At 38.0% G+C, this 19,056-nt stretch overlaps 1 protein-coding gene across 4 annotated transcripts in view; it reads right to left on the bottom strand.

Annotated features, from left to right (window-relative positions):
• The window catches only part of ZFYVE28 (zinc finger FYVE-type containing 28), a 147,199-nt gene that overhangs the window by 39,094 nt on the left and 89,049 nt on the right, over positions 1 to 19,056 (bottom strand). For all 4 annotated transcript variants that reach the window (XM_083861471.1, XM_083861470.1, XM_083861469.1 and 1 more), the window contains exons 5-8: positions 18,508 to 18,597; positions 16,069 to 16,158; positions 13,253 to 13,354; positions 3,244 to 4,608 (exon numbers count right to left, since the gene is read on the bottom strand). In XM_083861471.1, coding sequence (XP_083717597.1) covers positions 3,244 to 4,608; positions 13,253 to 13,354; positions 16,069 to 16,158; positions 18,508 to 18,597 — 1,647 coding nt within the window. The remainder of the gene's footprint in view (positions 1 to 3,243; positions 4,609 to 13,252; positions 13,355 to 16,068; positions 16,159 to 18,507; positions 18,598 to 19,056) is intronic.

The following is a 19,056-nucleotide window of genomic DNA, read 5'->3' on the forward strand; positions in this document are numbered from 1 at the left end:
TATTGTTCTAGTTAATGGGTCCATCATTCTGAAAATAATCTACTGTCTCCAACATTTCCCCTATGTTCAAGTTGGCATTCACAAGCATGTAATAGGGAGCAGTCATAGAAGCCTAATGTGATCTTCCAATTTAAAAATACCATCAAAAAGCAGTGATTAGTCATTGCCCAGGCAGCATGAGTAAGGAAAGGTCCACAAAGTTCTATTTTGTAACTGAATTATCTCTTGCTGATAACATGACTGTGATTCAGAGGCAAGACTCAAATCTTACATACATACATATATGGAAAAAATAGGATCTATCTATATATAAATTTTTAATCTGGGTCTCAGTAGAACCCCAGCATCTCCATCTTTCACAGAATATACCTAAGGAGGTGGTATTAGAATGCTTCCAAATAAATCAGCAACAATCTATTAACAAAATACTTTCATCCCTACTGCTCTATTGCTGCAAAGGTGGAATCCTTGCCAATAACAGATGTACTGTAGTCTCAAAAATGAATACAGCTAATTACAAGTAATCAAAGAAATATCTGTGTAAGAGGCTATGGTGAAAACAGACAAATCCCACTAACTTGTTAACAAAATACTCAAAAACATTCACTCAAGAGTTTTAGAACTCAAGAATGAATTAGATGAATTATTAAGCTCTCTTTTAAAACTTCCTTGATGCCTGGAGTCTAAAGGTGGACATCCCTAAAAATAAAAAGGACTCCACAGGGATTCCAACAGCTCTAGCTCTGAGAGCCTGATGATCATACCAAGCAACTTAAAATGTATCAAACGCTACAATAAGTAGACAAGAATATGAAGGTCTGTCTGGGAAGAACTAACGTGACTTCTGCAGAGGGAACCTCTTGGGAGCTCTGTGAAAGGGTCAAGAAGCTTGTGAAGAATGGTGATTCATCTGTCAAGCTTCTGGATTTCCAAACAGGTTCTTTCAAAATACCTCACTAAAGGATTTTAAGACAACTAAAGAGCTACAGCATTAGAGGGAGTGGCACAAAAAGGACAGATAATTCTTAATCATAAACTGGGAGAAGCTGTTAAACCATCCCTTCTCAGAAGGGTGGGATGTCATGGCTGATGTTCTTCAGCACCTTGGGAGCTTTGTTTTTGTGTATGACCTGCAAAAATAGGGAGAGCAATGAGGTCTGACAGGTTACTACCAGTGCAAAATTATTCAGGGTAATAACCAGAATAGACTGCACAACTGCCCAAGATCTTAGTCTGAGTAACAAGTAATAAAATGGGAAGATTTAACTGGTAAACACACGGAGAACAATTTTAGCAACAGATACAGAATGACAGCCTCTGAGGTCACAAGCAACATCTTGGGGCTTTAGCAGACAAAGAACCTCAGCACACCACTTAGTAAAAATTCCAAGTCAAATACTGAGAACCACTGAAAAACAACTGAAAACAATTATACCACTGTGCACATCCACAGTTTGCTCACATCTTGAGTAAGTGCAGTTCTGATTCACTTACTGCTAAGAGGAAATCGTATAATTGAAAATTGTTGAGGGCAAGAGATAAGGTGTGATCAAAAGTATGGACTATTTGTGGACAACTTCTGATCAAGTAGGCTCTGACTTTTCCAATCTGAAAAAGTAATCACATTGACAAAATGTGACTTAGGTCTACAAAATCACAACAGGCAGGAGAGGCCAGACAGGAACCAGAAGCAAACAAAACTAAATGGGAAGACAGACTTAAAGAACTCTTTGTAGAGGGACAAATTCTCAGATAAAGTTTTTAAACAATATTAACAGAGGCTGAACAAGTCAGTGGAGAAGTTACTACATTCACAAAACATCGGAAGCTGAAATAGTAACTTACACACACACACATATATATAAAATTTTACTATATTTTTCAGACTGGTTCTCAAAAATTCATTTAATATCCTACCCAAGGCAAAAACTGGTAGACAAATAATCTGAATTTGTCTAATTTATGAGGAAACTTATCAACACAGTGATTACTTTTACATAGTATTCTACCTGAAGTGTTGCAAAAATGCCAAAGGGATTTGTGTATTACACCTTAAAATGAAGTCCACTTAGAAACCCTGTTGTAAGGCCTTGAATATGACCATACTTGTAAGCCTAAGATAGCAAATAGTCAGAAAAATGAGAAAGGTAAGTTTAGTCTTGTGCATGCTAAGTTTGATTTAACCTGTAAAAAGCAACTAGGTCCAGGCCAAAGAACTCATGATTTTACTTCCACTACTAGTAAAATATTTCATAATTCAATTGGGACACTTATTTCTGTAGCTTTTATATTGTGGTTACGCTTTGTGGCTCAAGCTACCTCCACTGTGTTATCCTGAGCTCTATGAACATAACAAAACGAGAGATCCTGCACCACACACATAAAGAAAGCCAGCTGTCATAGAAATACAGAAAACAAAGGTAACTTATCTCTAATGTCTTCCCTCTGCTTCATGACATTAATACTTCAGGGAAACTGAGGACTCACTACAAAGCATGTTATCCTCTAAACAGCAAACCAAAATGATGTCAGGTTTTCTACTGATCTGTGTAAGATCCCCAGTGTCTAATCAAAGCTGAGCTGAAGCGTGGCATTTTCTTTATTACAAATAATATGATGTCATCTCCCCATTATCAAGTTCCTTATTACAATTAAATATGCAGAACCTTAATTCATGACCTCTGCTCTTCTATCAGCTTTGGCTGAAATGGTCTGACAGGGTTAAGAGCCACTTCGTTCAGCTCCTTCAGCACACACAGATTCACAGATACACTTGTGCCTGCAGCCAACATGGTCACATCAACCCCTTTCTCTCAAATGAAGTCAAGGTAAAATGTGTTTAGATAACAATTTAATCCCATGCACTGATGCAAAAGTTAACTTTTTAGTATTAGCCAGACACACTTCTCCTATAAAACAGCAGAGTACAATGGAATTAATGACCCAGGTCATTTAGCAGCAATGCCCTCTTGGATACATTAAGCAGGTAATGTAACATTGATTTCAATGATACACGGGCACCTGACGATTAAAATTCAAATGATCTCCAAACCTTTTGCAGAAAAGCTGATATCCTGATAAAAAGCGACCTGCATTAAAAAAATGTATATGGACAAATTCCTTAATCCTGCAACACTCTATTGTCCTTAAAATCACCATTAGCAATACACCAATCACTGCAGTACAAGGATACAGGAATTTCTGTACATGCAAATTACTACCAAGACATCATGTTCCTCTTACCTTGAACTAGATCTTGATTTTACATCTTCCTTTGCTGTCCTTTCACTACTAGAATCTTCATTGTAGTCCATTTTTTTATCACACAGCTGTTTTCTTTTCTCCCATTTCTTCTGCTGATTTGAGATATTTTCTGCTTCTCCTTGGGAGTCACTTTCTGCTCCTACCTGTGAACCTGAGGAATGTGCCAGGCACTTAGAGGAGATTGGCAGTTTTTGCTCTTCACTGCCAAAGTCTCTTTCTGCTAACAAAGCAGAAGTTTCAGGTTTTAATGTTTCCTGCTCAGGGACTGAACTGTCCAAGTTATCTACATGGTCCATTTCCTTAGACTTTACTAATGTGTATGAAGCATTTACAACACCTCCTGCAGAATGTTTAGTCTTTAAACCTTCAACACCGTCCTCCCTGCTGTCTTCACAGCTGCCACAACACACACAGGAATTAATTAGACAGTTTGTGGCAGCTATACTGAGTTTATGGGATTCATCCTCCTCCTCATTTGCTAATGGATTAGCAGATCCAGGAACACAACTAATAGCTGCTTCTGGGGTTGTTACTGGGGATTCTGAGCTAGAAGGAGATTTAGGATTGAATATTACAGTAGCAGATATTTTCATTCCCCCTGTCCTGTGTGCTATCACTTCCGCCGTTTCTGCGTCATCCGCGTACGCATCCCAGCCATTGAGGTATAACTGTGAGTCCGGACCTTCTAGACAGCTGCATGAATTTGGAACTGAAATGCCAGACATCTGTTTTCCATCTTCGACATTGTTGTTATTGCTTAAGTCACTTTCAGCATCTTTTAAAAGCAAAGTTTCCTCTGTCTGATGGCCATTCTCATAAAGCAAAGCATCTCTGTATTGCAAGTTCTGTTCTGAATTGTGGCAAGGGTTATTCACCCAAGCAAAAGTATCACTGACAGAATCCAACCCAGCCAGAGCTTCTCCTGCTCCATCTAAGTCATCCATAAAAAACACTCTGTCCTCTTCATCAGTTAAGTTGTCAAGATGGTGTCTTGTTGGTGAAGCTTCTGTGCTAGAACTATTTCTTAGGCTAGGTCTGTGAGCTGGAGACTGACAGATGCTTGGAGGGGAAAGCAGAGAAGACATTTCATCGCCGACTCTGTGTACCATCCTGTTCAGCTGCTCCAGCTCCTGCTCATCATACTGCATGGAACAAGCCAGCTCAGCCTCTGTGTTCTCAGCTTTTGCTGAAAGTTCCTTCGGAGGCAAAGTCGCAGTTATGCCTGGTGCAATGACAGAGGGTACTTCAGGATCTGCTCTGACAGGAAAATCTACATCTTGAGAGATGCACAGGTTACGTTCCAGTGTGTGCAGTTCATCCTCGGTCAGTGTCTGAAGGAGATCCCTGAAAACGAAGAAATACACACATCACTAGTCATTTATAATCATGAGGCATTGCTGTTACAGATTTTAAAAAAGCTTTTATTGTTAGTGCAGAAATCCAGAACTTGAGGGCAGAGAATACTTCTGACTGTGTAATTCAAGGTGCATTTGGCATTCATATCCAGAGCACGTGACTACTGATGCCTGAATTTGAGATTACTCATGCAAACAGAGGGCATAAAATTATATACATGCTTGCAGTGAAGCCTCAAAATAAACCAAAACACACACAAAAATGGAACTTTTTCCCTCCCCATCACTTATAGTGAAAATGTCACCCACAATTAGATTGATTTTATCATTTTATTTTTTTAATTCACAAATTTGACTTTGATTAGCAAACCAATTTTCTATCCTTCAAGTTGATTCAGAAAATTACTCTGCAAAAGAGTACTGCAGAAGTTTCACGGCATTATACTGTCAGATAAAAGAATTCAATAAAATAGTAATATTGCTTTATGCAGCACTCGTATCTGGAAGCTGGATCACTGAAATGGGGATTGGAACTTGACTCTCTCCTGCCTCAAACACTCAACTCAGTCTTCTGGCTTCGACTGGCAAAAATTAAATTTTCTTCACAGTGGCTGCTATGGGGCTATGTTTTGGATTTGTGCTGGAAACAGTGTAGATAACCCAGGGGTGTTTCTATTATTGCTGAGCAGGACTCACACACAGCCAAGGCCTTTTCTGCTCCTCACCCACCCCAGCAGTGAGGAGGAGGCTGGGGGTGCACAAGGAGCTGGGGGGGACACAGCTGGGGCAGGTGACCCCAAATGACCCAAGGATACTCCATATCATATATGTGGCATCATGCTCAGTATATAAAGCTGAGGGAAGAAGGAGGAGGGGGGTGGCATTCGTCTTCCAAGTCACCATTACATGTGATGGAGCCCGGCTGTCCTGGGGATGGCTGCACACCCGCCTGGGGAAGTGAGGCATTTATTTCTTGTTCTGCTTTCCTTGTGTGTGGGGCTTTTGCTTTATCCATTAAACTGTCTTTATCTCAACCCATGAATTTTCTCCCTTCAACTCTTCTGCTTCTCTCCCCAAACCCACTGGAGGGGTGAGCAAGTTGGCTGCGTGGGGCTGAGCTGTCAGCTGGGGTTAAGCCACGACACTGGGTGGGTCATTAAGGAGTAAAGCTTCTGCATGATGTTAAGAACAAAGCAGGTCTAGAAGCAAACACTGAGAAATTTAGTAAACTGTGTTTTCTATAGACATGCAGCATCTCCAGTGTTACCAAGTGTCCTCAGTACTGCAGTTTAGGACTATGGGCACCTGAAAACAAAGTGTTATTAAGTGCTGGATAACTCAAAAACAAATCCATAGACACAGCAGCATGTAATCTTAGGTCTGAATTTGATTTACACTATCCTTCTCAATTAGAAGCCACATACACAAGTATCTTCTGTCAAGAACTCCTGCCATCATTTTCAAAGATCAGTAAGTGTATTTTAGCATAAACAAATGGATGGGAAAAGCAAGACCTGTTCAACAGAGGTTAGGAGTCCGTTATACCTCATGTGTTTAGGAATAATTTGTAAGCAGGTGACATACAGCTAGCATAATCATAATAATATGCACATATTAAAAGAATTTCCTTAAAGAAGTAACTTTGGAGTAAAAAAGAGGCCAAAAAAACACCAAAGAAAAATTCAACACATCTCACATCTGGATTTCTAGTCAATGGTTTATATTCTTAATTTGATAACTCAAAGACCAAATATTTTTGCAAGTACTACCAATTTTTCAAATAGCTCAAAAAAAAAATTACTAGTGTTTCACCTGTATATCAACTACCTACAGTTTCAAAAAGCTAACAGTTTAGATAAGCATTCTTAAGTCAGAAAAAATATGGCTATGTACATTCCACACAATTAACATTTTATTTTTTTTTAAATCTTCCTTTATATGACCCTTAAAAAAAGTTCTTAGCCTCCAGAAGTACCACTTATAAGAAAAATTGTACCCCCCCTTTTCACACTCTGTAAACACAGGTCAGAATTTCCTAGAATCATCCCGTATGCATCTTCAAATTCAAAGTTTGACCATTTTTTTAAGTCATAAGTAAGTAAAAAAGGAAAATGGGCAATCCTTGTTAGACCCACCTGCCTAATAAGCTATAAACCAGTATTGCTATTTGGCACACTAAAACATTTTAAGTACCTATACATTCATTTCTTTTGTCTACACAGTATGTAGACAAAATGATACCACCTTATTATTATTCAGATCTTGTATTTAACCAGTGTCTGTAAGAGATTAAGCATTTGAATATCACTTTAAAACAAACTGAGAATGGCTTAAGTTTTAAGGTCAACATAAAAACAGTAATATTATCACGGTTTATTTTTGAAATAACTATACCAATAGGATGAATAAAAACACAGAACAACAGGATTGCTGCCATGAGGCTTTGTATTACGAATTTCCATTTTGTTAGTATTTACAGAAACATTGATGCAGAATTTTATAAGCATAAACAAAGTGATGTGAGATTTTAAAAACAGTTGGGGCTTTCATACTTAAAAACCACAACAAACAGAGTAAGAACACAAATGTAACAGTGAAGGGTTTAAGCTTGTCCCTCACATAAACAAAGTTACTAAAGACATAGGAAACTCATGGGTTGGGCCAGGGTCCATCAAGTAGGGAATCCTGGCTCCTCATGGGTCCTAAGGAAGAGCATAAGCACAGGACAGACACACAGGGATCCCTGTGAGTAGATCCTACTGCCTGGAATTTCTGACCTAAGGCAGCATCCTTGTGTTCAGTAATCCCCAGTGAGCTTTTCTTGAATGGATTAAAAACTGTGTGTCAGGAACTGACCAAGAGAAAACTGCTTAAACATCAGCTATGCTTCTCCATACACCACAGCCACACACACTTCTCAAAACAAGAGAAGAATGAACAACTTCAACAGACAGAGACGACACCAGCAACGTTCAAAGGAATTTGCTTTCCATCCCACCCCATGAGCATAACTGAGAATGATACACCAGGCCCAGGGAAAATCTAAGATTGAGTCTTTGGACCTCCAGCATCTATTCTGGGGTTTTATTCAGTCTCCAGAAACACCACATGGCAGCACCCATGATTATTGAATGTCTAGGTGTCCAGAGCTACTCTGCTTCCTTTCCAAAGGCTCAGAGAGCCTGGCTGCTCAGACCTATCCAATACAGGTTCCACACATTCACTGTAAATTCAGTGCTGCAAACACATATTGACTTTACACTGGTGAGCTCCATGGACTTGAATAATGAATTCTTATTTCTGCCAATAACAACACCTCAAAATTTAAGAGCAATTGTATGTAGTTATGAGGATAAAGCCTGGTTAAAAATAATAATAATAGCAACAACCACCAGTGAAGTCAGCTGACAGTGCTCATATCTTTTTAGATGAGTCAGATCCAGGCAGCCTTGGAGGACTAACATCACCAGTTGAATTACACATGGACTACCAGCTCTATAATTTCAGTAGAGAAATAATCCTGCTTTGAATTCAGAGGGAATATGCTCATTTGCCTAATCCAAACACTGGAAGTTTTGCTATTAACAAATACAGCTCATTCTAAAAGAGGCTCAGGGAATTATCTACACTTCTCTGGTTAAAATTCCCTAGATTCACCAGTCATTTTTAAAGATGACAAATTTTTGATCAATAGTTACCTTTTTGATACACTGTACATTAGATTATTATACAGGACTCACTGCCAATCTGCCATGCTGCAAAATAACTATGAAGATATTGAAAATGAATGTTAAGCAATATATGGAAAGAAATGTGACATTTCACTACTAAAAAATTAAACATCAGGCATCATCAGTAAACTATAAAGTTTAATTAAATTCTAGCTACTTCAGTGGTTTATTTCCTTTCTGCTGAAGAACCTTTAACTCATTCTGCTAATATGGACAAAAAGGATTTCTCTCTCTGCTTACATTATTCAGAAGCCACAGGTAAAATCAGCTTCTGCAATCCACTCTGATGAGCAGCAATGTGCTTTCTTCTCAGAGGGGCTTCAGAAAATACCGAATTTTAAAAAGGGCATGTTGAGGTTTCACCTGCTTTTACTCTTTTTGGCATTGTATCACAGAAAGGCAATCTAGCTTTCAAAATACGAGGAACATTCTTCTTTCAGTGGTTACAGCTACTGGCAGAAATACAAAGCAAGTTCTTCAGATGTGCTCTGCCTGTTACAAGCAGTAGTAGAGATTTGCTCAGCCTACTGCAAAACCAATTAACATATTTTACTCTACTGCCAATATCCAGGGTACAGAAATGAGTTCTTCAAAGACATGAGGCCAGATGTCTTTAAAGACAAGTTTGGCTTAACAGAAGACAGGGCCACAAACCCCCTAATCCTGCACATTCCTCAAGTCTCCTCCATTAACTTTGCTCCTATTCTGACTAGAATTTTAAACTGCCTCATTGTCAGAGAATAGCTTCATTGTCATTACCAGCCTGTGCTTCAGTTCATGCTCCAAAGGGAGCACAACCAGCTACCTCACTGGAGCTGCCACCCCAGGAGCCCAGCGCAGGTACAGGGATGCCACATGCATCCTCCCACTCTGCTCAGCTCTGCACACCAAAGTCCACAGATCTGTCTGACACACCCACACTGAGAAACCAACACTGAGGTATGTAACAAACAGCACTGGCACTCCTTTACTACCACGGTTTTGAATCAACTCAAAGTTTTGAACACGGTCACCTCAGGAAAACTATGCAGTTTTCTCTAATCACTGTGCACACGGTGAACACAAATTTCCCAACGTCCCCACCCAATTCTTTAACATAGACAGCATGTTTATTTACTTTAATTTCCAGTCAATGATACAGAAAGGTTTCAAGTGTATTTAGAATGGTATGATCCTCTGATTTTGCAGCACTTGATGTGCAATCTGCTTGATTCTGCACCACCAAAACCCATAAGGACCCTGCCACCACTTGTAATGGTCCAGAAACAAGCACTAGGAAAGCAAAGAGCTCTGAAATAGGGCACAATTAAGGAATACTGCAAAATCCCAAGACTGCTGACTTCTGAAAAATCTCAGTACAGCAGTCTCAAATGTATATATAGTATAGGTAGTGTTTTATCACAGGAACATTCAGTGTCACAGGCACACAGATCTATGCATAGAGCAGATGATGTGATCTGTGTTTTCCCCAAGCAGATTGCAGTAGTTTGGCAGAAATCGTTCAAATGCCAGAGTTTCAAAGGCAAAGAGACAGCACTACTATATAATTATGCATTGGTAGATGTAAAAAATACCAAATCTAATGTTTTACACACAAACTAAAAGTCAACACAAGCACCTGGCTTAGATATTAATTAAAACATTCAAAGCCATAATTTGTTGCTCAACCTTTCCAAAAGCTCAGCAAGAGCCCTTACTGCTTTTTCTCAGAGCCTCAACAATCTCTATTGTTTTCAAAGTCATCAGCCACCAGTACGACACCAAAAATTTTCATACCTAATAGATATTTATCATCTCTGCTAGTTCTGATTTAGTTATGCGGATCAACATAATTAAATACAGTACTTACCTCTGCCTTATGGATATTTTAGGATAATACAGTTTAAAAATTAATTACCTGTAATCCTACAAAATAATCAGCTCTGTATATGATGTTGCTCCATGAGCTAAAATACTTCGTTTGCTAAAAAGTTACAGAACTTTACAGAGAAATTCACTGAGGATGTGATCACATTCTGCACTAGGATGTTCTATATTCTTATAACTGTCAGAGTCCAGGGAATCCCTCTGGGCACCCTGGAGGGTTAGGGACCCTGGCAGAGATGCCTGGGACCAGAGCAAGAGGGTCTGAGATCTGTACAGGAGGGTTGTAGTAGACCCCCGGCACAGAGTCCAGGACGACACAGTCTTTGACTTCAGTCTGTGGGAGAGGCTTCAAACATTGAGAGAAGAATTACAAACCACAAAGGTGTGAGAAACAGTAGTGCAGTGAATCACAGGGTGGAAAATTTTGTTGTTTTGGGTTTCTTAGAATGGAGGCAAATGGGGAACAAGATGGAGGATTTAGGGCAGTGCCCTGGGTTCTTCTCCTTCTTCCCTGGCCTGCATTTTTTGCAGTGATGATGGCACAAAGTAGTTTAAGAGGATTGGGTCAAAGTAGAAATGATCCTTTTATACAAGTAATAGGTATTGGCCCGTAAACGTAAATAAGAGACATGTAACTATCTGTATAAGAGGACAGCAATGCTCCACTGGGGGGTAGTCACCTCATGTCCTGGGTGCTGTTCAGATCTCAGCTGGGCATAGAGAATTGTGAGATATGAAATAAAACTAAAAACCCTGAAAAACAAGACCTTGAAGACTCTGCTTCTTTCTTAAGACCTGGCTCAGGGCTTTCAGAGGGCAAAAGACACTCAACCACCTGAATCTCGGGTGAAGAACCAAACCCGAGAATAACAGCCACACAACTGGAATACAAAATGCAGCTATTTTTAACAGAGGATTTCTGAATCTATTTTCATGCCTTAACTACTAGTGCTAGAGACTGGAGAAAGACTGCAGGAAAAAACACTCTTCCTTTGTTGGGAAGCAGAAATAAGGGTATTGGATATCATTCCATCTTCTTCATAGGTTTCTATGAACCTTCTCACAGAGTATGGACTGCAGCCTGATGAGTATAAAAAAAATACTGACAAGAAAAAAAACCCAACCCTACACATCTCAGGTACTTCTGAAAGCAATTCAACTACCCTACATGAACAGCACACTTATTTGTATCTCATTTGATTTTCATTCAAAGTATTTTTCGTTCAAGAATATTAGTAAAGGATCTTTTTGAGCTCAGTTCTTGCCAGTATTTGAGTCCCTTCAATTCCGAGACTGCCAGACATGGAATTTCATATTACTTCTTGCTTGAATTTTTGCTCTGATAGATGTTATCTCACTAAGAACACTTTGCCAACTTTGTCTCCTAGACAACTGAAGTCACATTTTTTAATGTTCTCTTTCCTTCACAGAATAAATACAAGTCTTAAAGTATATCAGAACTTTTCCAAAATTGAATTTGAAGGATTATTTTTTGAAGTTTGCATTGAAAACTGTAGTTATTGAACAAACAAGCATTTAACAAATCTGTGTTCAGCCCCAGAGCTACATTCACAGTAACTGAAAATCAAATGGGCTGAGCAATACACTGACTTCATTGATTTTAATTTTCCACATTGTGAAATATGAGGATAAAGCAGAAAATACAGATTATGAGAAGAATATTGGCTTTTAAATATCCTTTTGGCTTTAGACAGCAAGTGGAATGCTGGTGAAAATATCTGCAATAGCCACATATTAGGAATAAGGTATTTTAACGTACTTCATGGAGTTTCCAAGTTTCAGTATCAATGAAGCTTTTTCCTCCTTCTAACTTCAGTTTTGCCCCTCAGTTCACGTTGCTATTCCTAACCCAGTGTTTTATAAAACCATAACTACTCAAAAAACCCCAACAAACCAAACATGTTGATTTCTCAATTTTAATTCTCACATTTCAATATGAATATCACTAATGTACCTAAAAATAAGACTTCTAAACATAAATACTAGGAAGCTTTCAAGAGACACATGAGGATGTGGTCTAGATATTTATAAAGGCTAAATTCAGAAATAGTTCCCCTTTATACCACCCCTGCCAGAGCTTACATTCTCCCTCAGGAGATGCCTCACCTCTAACAGATGAGAGGAGATCAATCTGGATAAACTATGGGAAAACTATTCTTACATCAAACTGTCACCATGACATCCAGGGAAGGCGATAAACTGCTGAAAATTGGACATAGGGGAAAGAAAACTCCAAACCTGTCAAATTATCTCTAGATATTGCTAGGAACAAAAGTTGCAGTTGGTATATAAATCTGAATTGTAGGAAAGTAACATGGTTTATGGATTAAGAAATTTTTTTAACATCCAGATAAAATACCTGAAGAGTGAACATAAAGATCCTTTAAAGATACAGTTTATTTTCTCCAAAGTAACAGATCAGTCTTCTAAAGATCTCAGGTAAGAAAAAAATATTTTAATGTTCTTTATACTTGAGCCAAAGCCCACATCTCCAATGATAACCAACCCTGAAGCATTATAGATAGAAGTATAAAGTGATTCATCCTGTAAAAAACGAATTTACAATATGAAAAACTGATAGCCATTTCTATTACGTTAAGAATTGTCTGAGTATTGCATCATAGCATAATGACAAAATATAATAAGTCTAGTTAAGGAGAAACATTGATGCTAATTAGAAACAGAATCTCCCAAAAATAAACTCTAACTTTACTATTTCAGGCATCATCTAAGCACCAGGAAAATCTGAAATGCTATAAAATTATACTAAAAAAAAAAAAAAAAAAAAAAAAAAAAAAAAAAAAGAAACTATGATAGAGATTAAAAGTTCAGAAAACTACCGTGAAAAGGAAAACTACATTTAGTTATTTCACAGGTATATCAGGCTGATGAGAGGAAAATGCAGTTTATGGTTAACACAGCAAACAGAAACACTTTTTAAAGCATTTATGAGTTTTCAGGCCCCTGATTTTCTCTTCAGAAGAGAACCAATTACAACTATCTTTTATTACTTGCCTTATTTTTCTTAGCAAAGTATGAAAAGGTCTGAAGAGTTCAGACATATCTTCTGGTTTATGATCCAAGTTTAATGGTCCCTCGGAGTAGACAACAAGGCCACTGTAATTCAAACACATGCATGAACACACACAAAAATGAAAATTTTATTACACAGAGCAACCACTGAAGAGTCAGAAAAGCAACTGTACATAAACATTAGAACTACATTTAACTACATCTCGTTATCTTATTTTTGCCTTATTCACTCACAGCTAGAATTAGATGCTATTTAAAGTAACAGGAAAAAGATCCCCTTCACTCTGTTCCCATTTCTTAAACATGGCAGAAAAAGAAATGGAAGCATAAAGGGAAGAACACATTTGTTTTATTGCTGCAGCTGAATAAAAAACATCCACAAAACAAAAAACCTCACAAAGGAAACCTATTATCAAGTACATTGGGGAAGGTCCATTGATTTGAGATATTGTAGATGGCTTTTCATTTCAGTCTAAATAATTTCCAGGTAAGGTAGCTGACCTCCTGAGCTCCTAGGTTTTTTACCTCTAAGATAAATATAACCTGGTATTGACATATGGTAAAAAAAGGAAACAGATTTTCTTCATCACATAAAACACATTTTGAAAAAAACATGCTTCTAAATGGTACAAATTTCCCTGGAAACAGGTGAATTCACAATCCTGAGAGCCTCCAGGTACTTCACTGTAGATATCTCAATAGCTCCTCCTCATCAAATTGCCACTGCCCAAATCTGTTTGTGTGTCACGGATTAAACAAAATTCACCTTCAGATCTGCTGTGCCACACCATACTGTGTCCTGAGAGTGGATTCCTACCAGGCACCACTGTTTAAAAGTATTTAATCCTCCGCAAAAACAATATATGTTTCCCAATCTCACAGTTGAGATTACATGAGTTTTCTTTTTCCAAGGCCATTTTCCCCGTCCTATCCACAGTGCCAGTGCTCTGTTACTGAATGCATTTCAAAGTCATGCTCCTTTTCTTCAACTCAAATTACACATTGCTTTAGAGAGCTATCCAGCATGCAAATCATCCAGAGTAACCCTTGGCTAAAAAGACTGTCAAAGTCTTTTGGTCACCAGTTCTTCCCTACTAAGCACCTCTGTGACCACCAAGACTGCAGAGCAGCAAAGCTGATGTCACCAGCTATATGAATTCCTCTGAAGTATTAAAAAAAAAACAACCAAAGGATTAGGGTTTTGAAGGCAGAAGCAGGAAAGAGGAGATGAGAGACAGAAAAAGTTGCTTCCTTTGCAAGTCACTTTTTTTTTTGTGGCTTAAGACAAATTATCTTGTTGCCAAGGATACATAATTTTATCTTTTTTTTCTATGCTTTCCAAGCTTCAACAAGCAGGCTGCCACAAACTGCAGCAATTATTGCTGACTCATGTCTTATGTTCTGCATAAGCAAATGCTACTACTTTGCTCAGTGAAAGCTCAAGGCTACTCTCCTCAAACTTCTACCTGATGCCAAGTCCCTGTTCCTCTGGCTTTTAGGCAGTTTGGTTGCCACAGAATTTAACTCTTGGAAGAAATTAAAAAGAAAAAAAATAAGTGGGCTAGAACATACAGAAAAAAAAAATGAAATGGCTCCTGTATATGTGTAACATTTGAAAGAGTTCAGAATCTGAATATAGCTGTAGCACTGCAAAGAAATAAAAATTGCATCCTAATATTTCCTAGAAGGGTTGTGCTTCTTCCAGATAACAGTGTTTATGGACAGGGTAGTTATTCTGTGGAACTTCACATGACAGTGATTTCTTTTCTTATCACTGAATAATCAGGAGCAGTTAAACCTCTTCTTCTCTATCCCTCTTTGTAATTTGGGGTAGACATGATCTATTTGCCAGAGAGCCCTGGTTTTCCAGTTAGTCATGATGTGTTCTCCTTTGCTGCATCTTCCAGCAGCTTCAAACTGAGTTCTCACATTCCTGTTGTCTTCCAATAATCAGATTATTACTGTTATTATTTTTAGAATGACAGTTAGAGACAATATACTATTTAACAGGAACAACAGGCCATAGGGATTTCCTGAGGGGAAGTGTATTACACTCAGGATTTGAGGTTTTTTATTTCCCTCAATTATCCTACTTATATTGGCTAACTTTAAAACATTCACAATGGTAAAATATTAAAAATATGCTGGCTTTTCTCCAGAGAAGCTGCTGCCTTAGTAAACCATGAAGACTCATTAAGAAAAATGCATCTGATTTGTTCAATATTGCAAAAGCTGCATGAACTAAAAACACTGTTATAATTTAGTTGCCTTGAGTGGTCAATACAGAGCACAAATCTACACAAAAGTTACACATATTAATACTTTGCTTCAAGTGACTTAAGCCTAACTCAGTTACAATGCAGTTTGCCATGATCATTCCTTCTGAAAACTAGTCATTGAGAAAAACACATGAATTTAATTGAAATTTTGTCATTTTCAAGACTTGTATCCTTAAGTCATCCTGCTTTTGAATGTCAAAAAATATGTGCTTTCAAAATATGTGTTTCCGACAACATGACATTGCAAAGACTGATGTTCTGAATTTTTCAATTTTGCTGGAGGACGCCTGATCAATTGTTCCTGCCCTCTCCATTTAGAGATCCACCATATTTCTTTTTTTGTCTTGATGTTCTACATTAAACTGGTAATGATTTAGAACAAAACAATCCTCCTCAACTCTTTTTAAAGAATGTTAATGCAAACTCAGGTGAAAGACATCAAAATTCTAAACAGAGATTTTCAAACCTTCAATAAACCTTTAAATGGGGCAGAGCAGAGAATGGTTAAAAATTACTCACCATACAATGGCTAATCTTGGAATTGTAAACATTAAAGCTGGTTCATAGTCATCTATCATATCTTGAGTGAGGTATCCAAGCCTTAAGGCTCTAAGCAGAAGAATAAAATTATTTAGTAAGACAAAGTTTGAAGAACATATTTCACTAAGGAAAATTTTGAAAAAATTGTTATAAGCCAAACCAAACTGGCAGGAGTTAACTCATGTGCTAGTTTTGTACAATCTAAACCACTATATAACTGATTGCTTAAGTCCTTGCTTTAAAGAAGAAATAGTATAATAAAAACATAAATGCAAGAAAAAATTCCTTTAAACACTTAAAGCATTCATAGTCATTCAAAACCCAATTCAGTTTTATGAGATTTTCCCTATTTACTATTTCATGTCAAGCTTCAGCTTAATACTGAAAACCACTGGTGCTGACAATTTTTCAAATAAAAGAAACATTTTTAAATTAATAGGGGAAAGTACTTGGTTTCCTTTTCAAATACAAATTGCTGTAATTATCAAGGTCATTCTCCCCCTTAACTAACAAAAAAATCTAAAAAAACCCATCGAAGAACAGCCCAGTTCTACACAGTAACTCTTACTGAAGTGTAAGGATTTAATATTTGGGGGAGACTACATTGTCCTCAAATAACTTCTCAAATATCTTAAGCCCCTTTTAAACTAAGCTCCATTTTGTTTGGATTTTTACTTGGCTCTATTTTCCAGGTTTCTTCACAATTTCCATATTTCACCATATGTCTCATTACATCCTCCAATTTTTTCTCTGACTTGCTCATATCAGTTCATATTAGTCCTGCTTTTGGTCCCCAAAGGAATGGAAATAACTTTTTCTTGTTCCTTGTCAGCACTTGTCCAGCCAGTACTGCTGGTGGTGGATGGGACACGACCACAAAGCAAACCCTGGTTGGTGCCAACAGTGGACAGACACACTTGTGTGGCCCATCCTCACTCCCTGCTCCTTCCTACAGCCCAGACAGATTTTCTGAACCTACAAGTAAATTTTTCCTCCTACTGGGCAAATATAGAATCCCAGAATTGTCAGGGTTGGAAGGGACCTCTGCAGATCACCCAGTCCAAGCCCCTGCCAGGCAGGGTCATCTAGAGCAGGTGACACATGAACACATCCAGGTGGGTTTGGAATGTCTCCAGAGAGGGAGACTCCACAACCTCCACGGGCAGCTGTTCTGCCACCTCAAAGTAGAGAAATTCTTCCCCAGGTTGACGTGAACTTCTCATGTTGTAATTTATGGCCATTACTCCTTGTCCTATCCCTGGCACCAGAGAAGAATCTGGCACCATCCTCTTGACACCCACCTTTGCAATGTTTGTGTGCACTGATCAGATCCCCTCAGCCTTCTCTCCTCTACACAGGTCCAGCTCCCACAGCCTCTCCTCCTAAGAGAGATTCTCTAGACCCCACATCATCTTTGTGGCCTCTGCTGGACATGTGTGGGCCATAGGTGAGTATGTGTATGTGTAGTAGCTCTCTGACTGATGGAAGGTAATTCCTCCTACTTGTTGTGACCTTTTCTGAGTTGTAATCCTGTCTCCCAAAATGTCTGAAACACCCCTGGTCTTGGTGTCATGCACAGATTGTGGCAGTGTGCTCTGTACTCCCCCATTCCTTAATGAAAGGATCAACCACACCAGACCAAGGGTCCTACTTCACAGATTCTCCTAACATGACAGTAAAAACAACACTTATTCTAAGGGCCTTTTACAGTCAACTGGTGTCTAATAATTCTACACAGAACATGATTCACTAATTTTCTTTTAAGAGTAGTGCTGCACTGCTTAAAACGCCACTTAGGCTGAGTATTTCACATGCTGTTCCCCTCTACTGCCCACCTGCAGGCTAGTTAATCTGCCACAAGGGGTAAGAAAAAAGTTGTTCAAGACAGTACATTACAAATTCACACTTCACACCTTATACTTTTAGAAGAACTTATGAATTGCTGAATTGATTTCTTTCATCATCGTCCCTTCATACATATAGAGCCAAAGACCAGTCCTTTGAGATTTCAAAGAGCTTTTATGAGTTCTTTATGACAATCACTGGAGGTTCACAGATGATTTGAATCATCTCTCTATGTATTCTTGCATGAAATATCATCAAGTCTTGATGCCTCAAACAGATTTTGCTTATTTAAATGCATGTACACATCTGTAATTAGGCATACCAACAATACAGTTATTGTTGGATTATTAATTCTTGTATCTTGTTTTGTATTTTTTTAATGTAGAAAAAACCAAAACACAGGCTTGTGGCTGGCAAGCATACTTAATACCTTTCACCTTCATACTTGGATACTAGTAGAAAAGCAAAATACCTGGTGTTTTACAACAATTCTTCAAGATTATAGTTAATGTACTTCTATAAAAACTCCGACAGAAAGTAAACAGATAAATTAAGATGTAGTCCTTAACTTACCTCTCCACAGTTTCACAGAACAGTACAATAACCTCTTGCTGTACATAGTATTCTTTAGGAGACTTCACAGGTACCATGGCTGACACATAACTACAAGAATTATAAAATAACATGCCACTGTTTCACATGCTGTAACAAATAAGATTATAAATAAAACCAAACCTAGGAAAAATCATCTTGAAAACCTAAGATGATTTCTTGTACCAATCTGTATTTATTTCAACAGCACTCATTATGAAAACTGTATTGTCTAAGAATCTATGAGAAACACAGCCAAATTATTTATTGTAGTGGAATTGAGGCAGTGGAAGTCAGCAGTAATCTAGACATATAATTATATAGCACATTTTGATATAATGATATAATTATGTTAGAACATTTAGATATGAGAACTATTTACTGGGAGGCACAGGGCCTTTGAAGGATCTTTACTGCCTCATCTTAATGACAGAATAGTTTAGTATGTACTTCCTCAATTAAAAAAATCTGACTTAAACCAAACATTTTATCTATAAAGGTTTTACCTGAAATTAGATTAATGAAACTCAG

The sequence above is a fragment of the Zosterops lateralis genome (genome assembly GCF_965231275.1).
Source record: "Zosterops lateralis genome assembly, chromosome: 5".
Lineage (NCBI taxonomy): Eukaryota > Metazoa > Chordata > Aves > Passeriformes > Zosteropidae > Zosterops > Zosterops lateralis.